Source organism: Anomaloglossus baeobatrachus, assembly GCF_048569485.1.
Source record: "Anomaloglossus baeobatrachus isolate aAnoBae1 chromosome 3 unlocalized genomic scaffold, aAnoBae1.hap1 SUPER_3_unloc_3, whole genome shotgun sequence".
In the NCBI taxonomy this organism is placed as follows: domain Eukaryota; kingdom Metazoa; phylum Chordata; class Amphibia; order Anura; family Aromobatidae; genus Anomaloglossus; species Anomaloglossus baeobatrachus.
In genome coordinates this window covers 86176-99748 of record NW_027441782.1, presented here as the reverse complement: position 1 = coordinate 99748, position 13573 = coordinate 86176, and the positions used below count along the sequence as shown (strand labels likewise).

Genomic DNA, 13573 nt, shown 5'->3' with positions numbered 1-13573 from the left:
AAGGTATCATCTGCAGTAACAAGTAATATCTCAAACCTTAAATAGGGAGAACACAGCTCAATAGAAATTAGCCCCCCTCTCAAGGAGCCACAAACCACTCCACAGGACTGGAGAACAGTGTAAAAGACTCAGCTGAAGCTGAGCAGCTAGTTTCAGGTTGCTTGTGAACAGTCCGTCGCGGCTCCCTGCGAATGTGGGCCTCGGTTATCTATGCTGTGTTCTGATCTATAGCTGCCAGACCTTGGACCTCCTCTGACCATCCATTTGCCCATATCCGCTATCCTCCTGATATTCTGACCCCAGAGCTGACTATGCCTTTGTCTTTTCCCTTAGTTCACGGCATGCTCTCTTTGTATCTGACCCCAGAACATTTGATAACCCTGCCTCACGGCTTGTCCGTGCAGTGACTAGCGTCACACACTGTTCTAATAAACCAGATAGATATCATTTAAATGCTAGGTACTCAGATTACCACTATATCTGCAGGTAAATAGTATTTTTGTAGCTGCCAGGTTTTCTTTAACTCCTTCTCGATATGTAACATATTATTAGATCCTATTACTTCTTGCGGGCTCAAAAGCGGAGTCTCCATTATTGCCAGCAGATGATGTCTATTCAGTTATTCAGTGGAGGTAAGCTTCACCGGCTGATGTTAACTTTTCGATCTTTGACAGCAGCATTTGCAGCTCGCAGCCTATGGGGTACAATTTTCCACATATCCAACGCCCCCAGCAACATTTATCATTGGGTGCATATGGGTCGCCATAATAGCTGTGGGTTTGCTAAAGACCCCTTGCCCTATATAAGGGTACTCCTATGATCTCCACACCTAGATACATTCCTTCAGTGGTGTAGATTTCAAAATGAGATAATTTTTGGGGTGTTTCCACTGTTTAGGCACATCAAGGGCTTTACAAACGTGACATGACATCCTCTATTTCAGCCAATTTTGTTCTCCAAAAGTCAAATTGTGCTCCTTCCCTTCCGAGTCCTGCCGTTGACCCAAGCAATAGTTTTACACCATATATGGGCTATCAGCGTACACATGAGAAATTGCACAACAGAATTACCGTATATGGTCCATTTCCTCATCTTACCCTTGAGAAAATGAAAATTTGTGGGACAAATTAAAATCTTTATTTTTTTCCTTCCACATTGCTTTAATTTCTGTGATGCATCTAAAGTGTACTTTGGAATTGCATTACTGCTGTAGGAATATTACAAAAAAGGGATAAATACATTGCTAACATGAAAAATGAGTAAAAAGACATAGGTATTGCATTACTGCTTCAGAGATATTTGCAAAGAGAGATTCTTAGCTTATGTACTGGCCAATCCATATGAGCCCGATAACCTCGACAAGGTGATCTCATTATATTGGGAACCTAACCTTAAATGCCTCTATATGTGATTAAACATCTGCATGTCTGCTTCTTGGCTAAATAAGATGGTGGACACACCCTGGCTATAGGGTGGAGTGCTTGGTCAGGTGCTTGTCAAGGTTATCGGTCTTACATGGATTGGTAAATACATAAACTAAAAAATTGTTTAAAAGAACTGAAGTCCTCAGTGGTTGATACCTTTTTAATGGCTAACTGAAAAGATGGAACTAAAGACACTTCTGAAGAAACGTGCACAACTGGACAGCGACATATTTTTCTTATCCAAATGCAAAAAGGAGAATCTGATCCCCCAAAGGACTCTGGATTACAAATCCAATTCTACATACCTACAATACCCATTATGCACAAAAGCTTTGTCACAGGACTTCTGAGAGACTAAAGCCTGCTGTATACGTTGCAATTTCGCATACGATATCGTATGTGATTTGCAACGCCCCCATCGTATGTGCGGCACGTTCAATTTGTTGAACGTGCCGCACAAACGATTAACCCCCATCACACATACTTACCTTCCATACGACCTCGATGTGACCGGCGAACGTCCACTTCCTGGAGTGGGAGGGACGTTTGGCGTCACATCGACGTCACGCGGCAGCCGGCCAATAGATGCGGAGGGGCGGAGCTGAGCGAGACGTAAACATCCCACCTCCTTCCTTCCGCGTTGCTGGCCGGGAGACGCAGGTAAGATCTGTTCATCGTTCCAGGGGTGTCACACACTATGAACTATGAACAATCTGACGTTAAATTCTAGAGAAATGAACGACGTGCGTGCGATGAACGTTTTAACGTTCAATCGGACGTACCTGTCACACGCTACAACATAGCTTACGATGCCGGATGTGCGTCACTTACGACGTGACCCCACGTACACATCGTAAGATATATTGTAGCGTGTAAAGCGGGCTTAAGGAACCACCTTTTGCATGTCTTCTACAGCATCAAGAGTAAAATCCAGAGGGAATTTGAAACCCAAAGGAAGACACTTCCAGAAAGCACAGAGCAAAAAGTACAACAATACTACTACAGACTACAAACTCTTCTGATCCAAAACAAGGAAAAGAAACTACATAGACTGCGCCTCAATTCTGGACTTAATACAAACAGGTTGAGAACAAAGCTAAAACCTGACAACTTGGACAACCACTCCATTCAAGACACAAAAGCATCTAACTGTGTTATCAATCTCTCGGATTATAAAGGAAAGAAAGTGGAACTTGCTGTGCTTTCTAGGGTACTCTCATTTTGTCCTACTAAGGCTCTGTGCGCACTGGGAAGTGGAATTTTCTTGAGAAAATTCCGCATGCCCTCAAAGATTACCGCACCCGCGGTAAAAAACCGCGGGAAACCGCACCCGAAAACCGCATGCGGTTTGCCGCGGTTTGCTGCGGTTTTACCGCGGTATTATTCGCGGTATTGCCGCGGTTTTGCCGCGTGCGGGTTGGGATGTGCTTTATTGCATTCAATGCAATAAAGCATATTGAAGAAAAAAAAAAAAAAGTCATTTAATTCTGAGAGTAGATAGACAGAAGAATAGATAGAGGGATAGATAGATAGACAGAGGGATAGATAGAAGGATAGATAGATGACAGATCGCTGCATTTCCCACGGTCGGCAGTGAGTTCACATTACCGGCCGTGGGAAATGACCGGTAATTACCTCTGCTGCTTTCATTCAGCCTGTGTCTGTGACAGTCGCGGCTGGATGGAAGCAGCGCTGGACGTCGGACCTGGATTACGCCGGAGCTTTGTTTGGGGGGGGTTAATAAAATGGTGAACGAGGCTTGTTTGTTTTATTTAAAATAAAGGATTTTTCGGTGTCTGTGTTTTTTTTCACTTTACTTACGGGTTGATCATGTCAGCTGTCACATAGACGCTGCCATGATCAAGCCTGGGGTTAATGGCGGTGGTCCCCCATCACCATTAACCCCTTGTATTACCTTGCCACCACTGCTACACGGTGGCAAGAAGAGCCGAGGACACGCCGGTATTGTCGCATATTGCATGCGACAGTGCCGGGGCAGCTGCGGCTGATATTCTCGGCTGCCGGAGGGGGAGTGAGGCGGGGGACATTAACCCTGCCCCTCTCCCTCCCCAGCCTGAGAATACCGGGCCGCCGCTGTGTGCTTACCTCGGCTGGAAGGTAAATATGCAGCGGAGCCCACGTTCTTTTTTTTCTATATTTCCGTTTTCTTTCTATGTGTGTTCTATGTGTCTGTGTCTATGTGATCTATGTGTCTGTGATGTCTGTGTCTGTGATCTGTGTGTGTGTTTACTCTGCACGGCTTCCTCTTCCTGTAATGACATCACTTCCCTGCAAAACCGCAAGCAAGTGATGCACATTACCGGAGGTAAACCGCAAAATACCGCAGGGAATAACGCAGGAAAACGCAGTGAACCGCACAGAATTTGCTGCCTGCGTTATTCCCTGCGGGATTTCTTGATTAACATTGAGTCAATGGAGTAAAATCCCGCAGCGCTGTGCGGAAAAGAAGTGACATGCACTTGTTTTTGCTGCGGGATTCCCGCAGCAAAACATGCAGCTGTCAAATTCCGCCCAGTGCGCACAGGATTTTTTTTCTCCATAGGATTTGCTGGTGATTCACTGCAGAGATGTTATGAACATTTTCTGCAGCGAAACATGCAGCAAATCCGCGGCAAAATCCGCGAAAAATCCGGTAAGTGCGCACATAGCCTAAAGCTCTAGACAAAACAACTCTGCAGCAACATGGAAGATTACTTCAGGAGACTACGTCTGAGGGAATATTTTAACGATGCAGATGTTTCAGAATCCACCCAGACTGAAGGAAGACGGATCTTGACAACCAGGAAAAGGTCAGATTAGACACCTCCACCAGAACACAACCCTTATTTGGATAACTATATAGACCCTTTCAGACATTTGGTAAAATCCACTATCCTAGACACACACAGGAGGCAACGATCCAACATCAGTGCCCAGGAAAGAAGGGCCATAAAATCTTTGAAAACCAACAAAGAAATCATTATTAAACCTGCAGACAAGGGGGGTGCAATAGTCATGATAAACAAATCAGACTACATGAATGAAGCACGTAGACAACTGATAGACACACGCTACTATAAAAAATTGGAGTCTGACCTTACACAGGACTATTATAAGGAACTTAAGAAGTTGGTCTCTTGTCTGCCTGACATATCCTCAACAGCTGATGAACTGATACCGGTAAGTCCAAGACTAGGCACATTCTACATGCTTCCCAAAATTCACAAATCTGGAAATCCAGGACGACCCATCATTTCATGTGTGGGCACTGGGCACCCTCAATGAACAAGTCTCTGGATGGTAGAGGGTATCCTTAAACCCTTGGTAAGGGATACATCCAGGACACTATTGACCTATTGAGAAAACTATCAGCAATAGGTTCTCTACCACAGGGAACCATCCTTGCCACCATGGATGTGGAATCCTTGTACTCTAATATTCCACACCAGGATGGATTGAATGCCTGCAAAGTCTTCCTGGAAAATACAGGAACTGATGCCGATTCTGTAGTGAAGCTTACAAAATTCATCCTCATCCATAATTACTTTGCATTTGACAATAAGATATATCTACAGGAGACTGGGACTGCAATGGGAAGCAAAATGGCACCACAATATGCAAAGCTTTTCATGGCCAAGCTTGAGAGTGACTTTTCATCCTTTTGTCCTATCATGCCTCTGGCCTCCTACCGTTACATTGACGATATTTTAATCATCTGGACAGAGTCTGAGGAGCAGCTGAAGACCTTCCATGAACACTTTAATCCGTTTCATCCCACCATCAACCTAACACTCAACTACTTCTGCACTGAAATCATCTTCTTGGACACCATCATTAAACTACGGAACAATGAAATAGAGACATCCCTGTAGAAGAAGCCAATTGACCGTCCAACATACCTGAAATGGGATAGTTTTCATCCAAAACACATAGCCTGGCTGTATACAATAGTTTATCAGGTACAATTGGATATGTTCCAACAGTACAGATAAAGACAATCACCTTGAGGGCCTCAGAAAGACCTTTATGAATCAAGGCTACCACTTAAGAACCATTGAAAACCAGATTACAAGAGCCACGAGAATATCAAGAAACCATCTCCTACATTATAAAACTAAAGAAGAAAACAATTGGGTCCCTCTTGCAATCACAATCCACATCTGGAGGTGTTAAGAGGAGCTACACGGAAACTACAACCATTAGTGCAAAAAGATGCCCAGTTAAAATCTATTTTTCCAGCCTCCCCACTTCTGTGTTTTAGACAGCCCCCAAATCTAAGAAGCTTCATTGTCAGAAGCTCCCTGTTCTCTCCAACAACTACAAGAACACTTCCCTTCAACCAGAAAAAAATGTAAGACCTGTCCATTTATATTGACAACGGACAAGATAAAGATTCCCAGATCACATCAGGACTACAAGATCCCAGGTATCTTCAGCTGCACCACAACCAATGTGGTGTACTTAATTATATGTACTAAATGTCCAACTGGGGTCTTTATGTAGGGGAGACAGGACAACAGCTCAGGACAAGGATGAATTCTCACCGCCACATTATTAGAGAAAAAAGGATAGATCTACCTGTGGCCAAATATTTTTGTAACCCAGACCACAGCATCATGGACATGAAATTGCTGGTATTGAAAGGTAACTTCAAGTCCCATAGAGATAGGAGACTATGGGAGTACAAACTTATGATGACCTTTGACACATTCAGAGCAGAAATGATGATTGTGTCTCATGGGTTCATGTCTTTTTACATCAATTAAGAGATGTGCTCCTCAGACTATCCAGGGGCATCACAGCCCTGGATCAGACCTCAATCAGAGGTCAATAAAACTTTCACACTGAACTGCAGCAATATTTATGGCCACAACAGTTTGTCCTCTTGCCATAGTGATAGTTCTGCTTCACATAACTTGTTTTATTTACTGCCCCATTCTATGTCCTGTTGTGTATAAATATGTGACTCTTCAGATTGTGTTATATTGAGCCTGATGAAGAGACCTGAGTAGTCTCGAAAGCTTGCTATTATTACCATCTTTTCAGTTAGCCATTAAAAGGTATCAAGCACTGAGGACTTCAGTTCTTTTAAACAATTTTTTTTCTCTACTGGCTAACACTGTACAAAGATCTATTTTACCTGTACATAAACGAAGAATCTCACTTTGCAAATATCTCTAAAGCAGTAATGCAATGCCTATGTCGTTTTACTCGTTTTTCTCATTACCTATGTATTAATCCCTTTTTTCTAATATTTCTACAGCAGTAATGCAATGCCAAAGTATCCTTATATTATTGAGTGCCACTGGATATGCTTTTGTAGATATGTTTTATTGAATGTCGTTTTGAGCACTTCGAAGGGTGCAGTTTTTAAAATGTCATTTTGGGTATTTACTGTCACATAGGCCTTTTAAAGTAGAACACTACACACTTTGGAATTTGTATGGATTTATGTGTGTCTGTGTATGTTTGAGGTTATATTATTAAAAGCTTATAACTTCAATTTTATTTATGGCAGATGACTGTACCAGGAGTCCCACACAGAATGCTAAGGGAAGTGAAAGTAACAAAGAAGCAAAGCCATATTCATGTTCAGAATGTGAGAAATGTTTTTCTAAGAAATCAAATCTCATTACACATGAGAGAATTCACACAGGAGTGAAGCCATATTCATGTTCAGAATGTGGGAAATGTTTTGCTTGGAAATCAAATCTCATTACACATGAGAGAATTCACACAGGACAGAAGTCATATTCATGTGCAGAATGTGGAAAATGTTTTGCTCAGAAATCAAGTCTTGTTACACATGAGAGAATTCACACAGGAGAGAAGACATATTCATGTGCAGAATGTGGAAAATGTTTTGCTCAGAAATCAAATCTCATTACACATGAGAGAATTCACACAGGAGAGAAGTCATATTCATGTGCAGAATGTGGAAAATGTTTTGCTCAGAAATCAAGTCTTGTTACACATGAGAGAATTCACACAGGAGAGAAGACATATTCATGTGCAGAATGTGGAAAATGTTTTTCTCAGAAATCAAGTCTTGTTACACATGAGAGAATTCACACAGGAGAGAAGCCATATTCATGTTCAGAATGTGGGAAATGTTTTGCTGTAAAACCAAATCTTGTTAAACATTTGAGAATTCACACAGGAGAGAAGCCATATTCATGTTCAGAATGTGAGAAATGTTTTGCTCATAAATTGGCTCTCATTACACATGAGATAAATCACACAGGAGAGAAGCCATATTCATGTTCAGAATGTGGGAAATTTTTTTCTCAGAAATCAAATCTTGTTACACATGAGAGAATTCACACAGGAGTGAAGCCATATTCATGTTCAGAATGTGGGAAATGTTTTGTTTTAAAACCAAATCTTGTTAAACATTTGAGAATTCACACAGGAGAGAAGCCATATTCATGTTCAGAATGTGAGAAATTTTTTTCTAAGAAATCAAATCTTGTTACACATGAGAGAATTCACACAGGAGTGAAGCCATATTCATGTTCAGAATGTGGGAAATGTTTTGTTTTAAAACCAAATCTTGTTAAACATTTGAGAGTTCACACAGGAGAGAAGCCATATTCATGTTCAGAATGTGGGAAATGTTTTGCTCAGAAATCAGATATTGTTATACATGAGAGAATTCACACAGGAGAGAAGCCATATTCATGTTCAGAATGTGGGAAATGTTTTAATCGGAAATCAAATCTTATTACACATGAAACCATTCACACAGGAGAGAAGCCATATTCATGTTCAGTATGTGGGAAATGTTTTGCTCAGAAATCAGATCGTGTTACACATGAGAGAATTCACACAGGAGAGAAGCCATATTCATGTTCAGAATGTGGGAAATGTTTTGCTCAGAAATCAGATCTTGTTACACATGAGAGAATTCACACAGGAGAGAAGCCATATTCATGTTCAGAATGTGGGAAATGTTTTAATTGGAAATCAAATCTTATTACACATGAGACCATTCACACAGGAGAGAAGCCATATTCATGTTCAGAATGTGGGAAATGTTTTGCTTGGAAATCACTTCTTATTAGACATGAGAGAATTCACACAGGAGTGAAGCCATAGTCATTAATAGATTGTCTGTTTTAGTAAATAGTAAAAGTCTATTAATATCTGTTAACAAAGAGTTCATTTTATGTCATTACGGTTGTGTACTTTTTATAATGGATCATTTAAAAATAAAATAAAAAATAAATCTTTATTTTTATATAGCGCTAACATATTCCGCAGCGCTTTACATACATCAGGAACACTGTCCCCATTGGGGCTCCCAATCTAAGGTCCCTATCTTTATGTCTTTGGAATGTGGGAGGAAACCGGAGTACCCGGAGGAAACCCACGCAAACACGCGGAGAACATACAAACTCCTTGCAATTGTTGTCCTTGGTGGGATTCGAACCCAGGACCCCAGCGCTGCAAGACTGCAGTGCTAACCACTGAGCCACCGTGCCGCCTGTTTACAAATTATTTTTTACACATTTTTCATTTGATAGAGAATTTTTTTTTTTTTTTTGTTATAGCCAAGCTGTACGCTTTATTCATCCATTTGTATATTGCTTGAATGAGAGCAGAATCCATTTTGTTAAATCTACACTCCATTTTGTCTTTGTGTAAGAGCCTGTACTGTGTCTCCCCTGGTGTAATGCAGCAGAGACCCCTCTGTTTACTTTAGATAAGGACTTGTATAGTTTCAGTTTCTTTGTTAAAAGTGAAGTTCAGAGGGGGCGTGTCCTGACATGGAAGCGTGAGGACGCTGGATTCCAGAGCTCCTGCGCCCACAGCCAAATTTTATTAGATCCTGTAGTCCCCACTTACCCAGGATGGCCCCCAAGAAGAGACCGGGGGTAGCGCCCGCCTCTGCCTCCCCGGTGACGAGCCAGAGACCCCAGGGGAGCCTCACAAAGTTCCTGACGGCGCCGAGCTCTGATCCTCCGCAGGCGGCCCGGAGCAAGATGGCGCCAGCGGGCGCGTGGCGTCCTCCAGCGGGGGATTCCCCAGGTGCAGCTCGGCACTCTCCCACAGCCTGTGAAGCAGTGCAGGGGATCAGCGGTGGAGAGAAACGGAGGACAGAGTCGGCGGTGAGACTGGACGGAGCGGGCCCAGGTACAGAGGACTGGAGGAGGGGGGAGGCTGCTCAGCCTGCCTCACAGCACGCTGCTGTGGATAGAGAGGGGGCCCTGGGTGGATCACCAGACCCGGGTATACCTGCCATGCTCTGCACACAGAGAACAATAGAGAAGGGGTTTTATGCCGCGCTGTTCATCAGGAAGGAGGACAAAGAGATGGTCAATGTTCCTTTATTGTAGCTTGTTGTCTACGCGTTTCAGGAGCTCTGCTCCCTTCATCAGGACATACAGTACAAAAAAAACGAGATATGTTTTTTTTGTACTGTATGTCCTGATGAAGGGAGCAGAGCTCCTGAAACGCGTAGACAACAAGCTACAATAAAGGAACATTGACCATCTCTTTGTCCTCCTTCCTGATGAACAGCGCGGCATAAAACCCCTTCTCTATTGTTCTCTGTTATCAACCACGGGGGCTGCAGCAGACTTCATCTCTACAAAATAAGCTTTTATAGTAGTTGTGACTGTCACAACTACTGAAGGTGAGTGCATTCCCTTTAATTTTTTCCCGGATATATACCGGGTAAGACCCTATTGCGCTTTTTCTTTCCACAGTTTATTTCGCTTTATGCTCTGCACACAGGGGACCCCGGGGCACACGGAGCCTCAGGCTATATTAAACAACCTGCACTCTGGCCCCCCACAGGGGGACATACAAGCCCTAAGAGAACTTATTTTGGCCCTCCCCAGCAAGAAAGATCTGGAGGACGTTGTGGCTAGAATTGAATCCTCCCAGCAGATGGCGCTGTCTGCCCTGAGGGAGGAAATGGTGGTACTGGAGGACAGAATTGAGGCCACAGAGCAGGCTCAGGAGTCCCTGGAGAGCAGAATGGAGAGGATTGAGAGAGACTGTGAGTCATCCAATGCCCGCATCAGAGACCTTGCCCTGCTCTTGGATGACCAAGAGAACAGAGGCAGAAGAAATAATATCAGGCTGAAGGGTATACCGGAGGACTGGCCCCAGGAACTCCTGCGTACTAAAGTCTTAAACATCTTCAACCGGGTCACTGATCGCCCCTCGGAGGCTACCTACCTCTTCGACAGAATTCACAGAGTCGCAAGGCCAGGCCCTAGATCTGTCCCCTCCTCTAGAGATGTACTATGTCGTTTGCATTATTATGGAGACAGAGAAAGGATCCTACAGGGAGCTTGGTCATACGGACCTGTGGAGATGGATGGGGCCATGGTGAAGTTATTTCCTGATGTCTCCAGCCACACACTATATATGAGACGCCTGCTTCATCCTCTCCTGCTTGGCATCAAAGAAGTGAACGCCTCATATAGATGGGGCCATCCCTTCCATTTGATAGTACGCAAGGGGGACTCCGTGTTCTTGCTGAGGAGGCACTCGGAGCTTCCGAATCTTTTTGCCTTCCTGGGAATACCAGACTGCTCAATTCCGGACTGGATGGAGTGGGAACCCCAGGCACCCCCGGGGCTGCGGAGGAGGAAGGGAGGCACCCGTCCTACCCAAAGCGGTGATCCTTGAGGGGCATGGCATGTACCGGGTGCTGCTGGGAGGAAGGAGTGGACCAAGCTATGAGACGGAGGTGCTTTCGATGGGAGACGGAGTCAAAGAACTGGGAGCTGGGAGGCTCTCTTACGTCTCTATGACCCCTAAGCAGGAGTCCTGGCCTTGGGCTAGTTTTTCTGGACATAGTTTATTGACTTAAGTTTTTGAAAATCCTATTTCTATGGCAATGACTAGTTTAGGATTGGGGGTGGGGGGGAATGTTTTTCTTTACTGCGTTCGTCCTGGGTGGTGGGGTGTGTGGGTGGTTAATCGGCTGATCCTCCCTCGTCGTCGGGGAGAAGGGTCATTTAGTACTAATAAGAGGGGCGCGGGTCTGCGCTCTGGCCGCATGTCAGTTATTGTCCCTATCTTTTCCTTAGTAGTCCCTGGGCTGGTCCCTGGTACTGCGAGCGGCAGTCCTGCTGCTTTTGCACTTTCTTGTTCTCTTCTCTGAACTTCTTGCCTTTCTCTCTTCCCCCTGCTAAAGGGTCTCTGCTACTTCCTCCCTTGTCAATACCTTTTCTTCCCCCCCTCTCTTTTTACCAGCTCCCCCCCCCCTTTTTTTTTTTTTCTTCCCCTCTTCTTTCTTTGTTTGTTTCTCTAGGGTCTCGCGACAGAGAATGGCGAAACAGAGGCAGGCCGAACTGCGGGTGGGCTCACTGAATGTCAAAGGCCTTCATAGCCCTGAGAAACGGTCTATCCTACTGAACCTTCTCTGGAAAAACCGAATCCAAGTAGCCTTCCTCCAAGAGACACACTACTGTGAAGCTAAACCTTACAGACTCTCGGACAGAAGGTACCCCATAGTGCACCACTCACCCTCCCCTGATCCTAGATTTAGGGGCACGAGCATCCTTATGTCTAGTACGCTCCCTTGGGAATTGTTGGACTCTCAGACAGACGACCAAGGTAGGCTTATGATGCTCAAGGGACGCATTGCAACTCAGACATTTACATTCGTGGCAGTATACTTGCCTAATGCGGGCCAATGTCCCACCTTGCTGCGTTACCTTGAGAAGATAGAGGAATTCTCGGAGGGCACTCTGGTTCTCGGGGGTGACTTTAATGTAGTGTTGGAACCGTTGAGGGACAGTTCAAAGGGGGTGTCCGGTATGCCACACATGACGCTGCGCCGGATGAGACGGGGACTACATGACCACCAACTGATAGACACTTGGCGATTGCTGCACCCATCAGACAAAGACTTTTCATTTTATTCTGCAGCGCACGACTGCTATTCTAGGTTGGACCTCTTTTTTATTAAACATGGGGACCTACACTCTCTGGTGGATGCTTCAATTGAGTGCATATCTTTCTCTGATCACGCCCTGATCACGGTCACTCTGTCTCTTGGATGTCCCATCGGGAGGCAGGGTCAGTGGATATTGAACACCTCGCTACTCAATGAGCCTGTGACAATGCAAGAAATAAGGGAGGCCTTGACGGAATACTTTGGCTGTAGTGGGAGGGAGGGCGTGTCCCCCAACATTGTGTGGGAAGCTCACAAATGTGTTGTGAGGGGATTATTTATCAAACATGGGGCCCGTCTGAAAAGGGAACGGGAAGCTGAGGTTACATCTCTCCTAGCAGACATAAGGGAGTTGGAAGCAGTACACAAGGGGTCTCTGGGAGGGAACGTGGGTGCCAATCTGGCCAGGAAGAGGGAGGAGCTCAGGTCCCTGTTATATCAAAAGGCCAAGGGAGTGCTAGCTAAGTGCAGGCGGCATTTCTATGAATATGGCAATAAAAGTGGCAGGACCCTGGCTAGAGCCCTCCGGACACAGAGGGCGAGGGGCTATGTTCCTAGAGTGCACATTTCTGGCGACAGGTGGGCCACTCTTCCGAAAGACATTGCCTCCGCCTTTAAAGACTTCTACTCCTCTCTCTACTCAATAGATGGGGGGCGGTCTGAGAGGGCCAGGACGGAACTACGGCAGCGTATCCAGAAGTACATTTCAAACTCCGGTTTGAAACACCTTAAACCGGAGGATGCGGACGCCCTGGAAAGACCCATCTCAGAGGAGGAGTACTGGGCTGCAATTAAAAATTCCCCCACTGGTAAGGCCCCTGGCCCAGATGGCTTCCCCCTGCTTTACTACAAAAAGATGGGCTCCATGCTGCTCCTCCCATTTCTCTCTGCCTTTAACAATATCTCACTCTCCGAAAAAGTCCACTTGCCGAGAGACTCTCTGGCCGCTAATATAGTAGTCATCCCTAAAGAGGGTAAAGACCCTACCTCTTGTTCTAGTTACCGACCCATCTCCCTCCTCAACACAGACTTGAAGCTCTTCACCAGAATATTATCATAGAGACTCTCTCCATTGCTGGGGGGGATTATCCACCCGAACCAGGCTGGGTTCATGATGGGAAGGGAAGCGAGGGACAACACCACTAAGGCGTTGAACTTAATCCACAGGGCTAATTCGGAAGGGTTGCCCCTGATGCTCCTGTCAACCGACGCAGAAAAAGCGTTCGACAGA

General features: G+C 44.9%; 1 protein-coding gene across 1 annotated transcript in view; it reads left to right on the top strand.

The window, feature by feature from the left end:
• Positions 1-8658, top strand: part of LOC142258725 (uncharacterized) — a 46254-nt gene extending 37596 nt beyond the window's left edge. The window contains exon 3 of the mRNA XM_075331340.1: positions 6943-8658. Within this exon, the coding sequence (XP_075187455.1) occupies positions 6943-8522 (1580 nt within the window). The 3' untranslated portion in view covers positions 8523-8658. The remainder of the gene's footprint in view (positions 1-6942) is intronic.
• The last annotated feature ends 4915 nt before the right edge of the window (positions 8659-13573 follow it).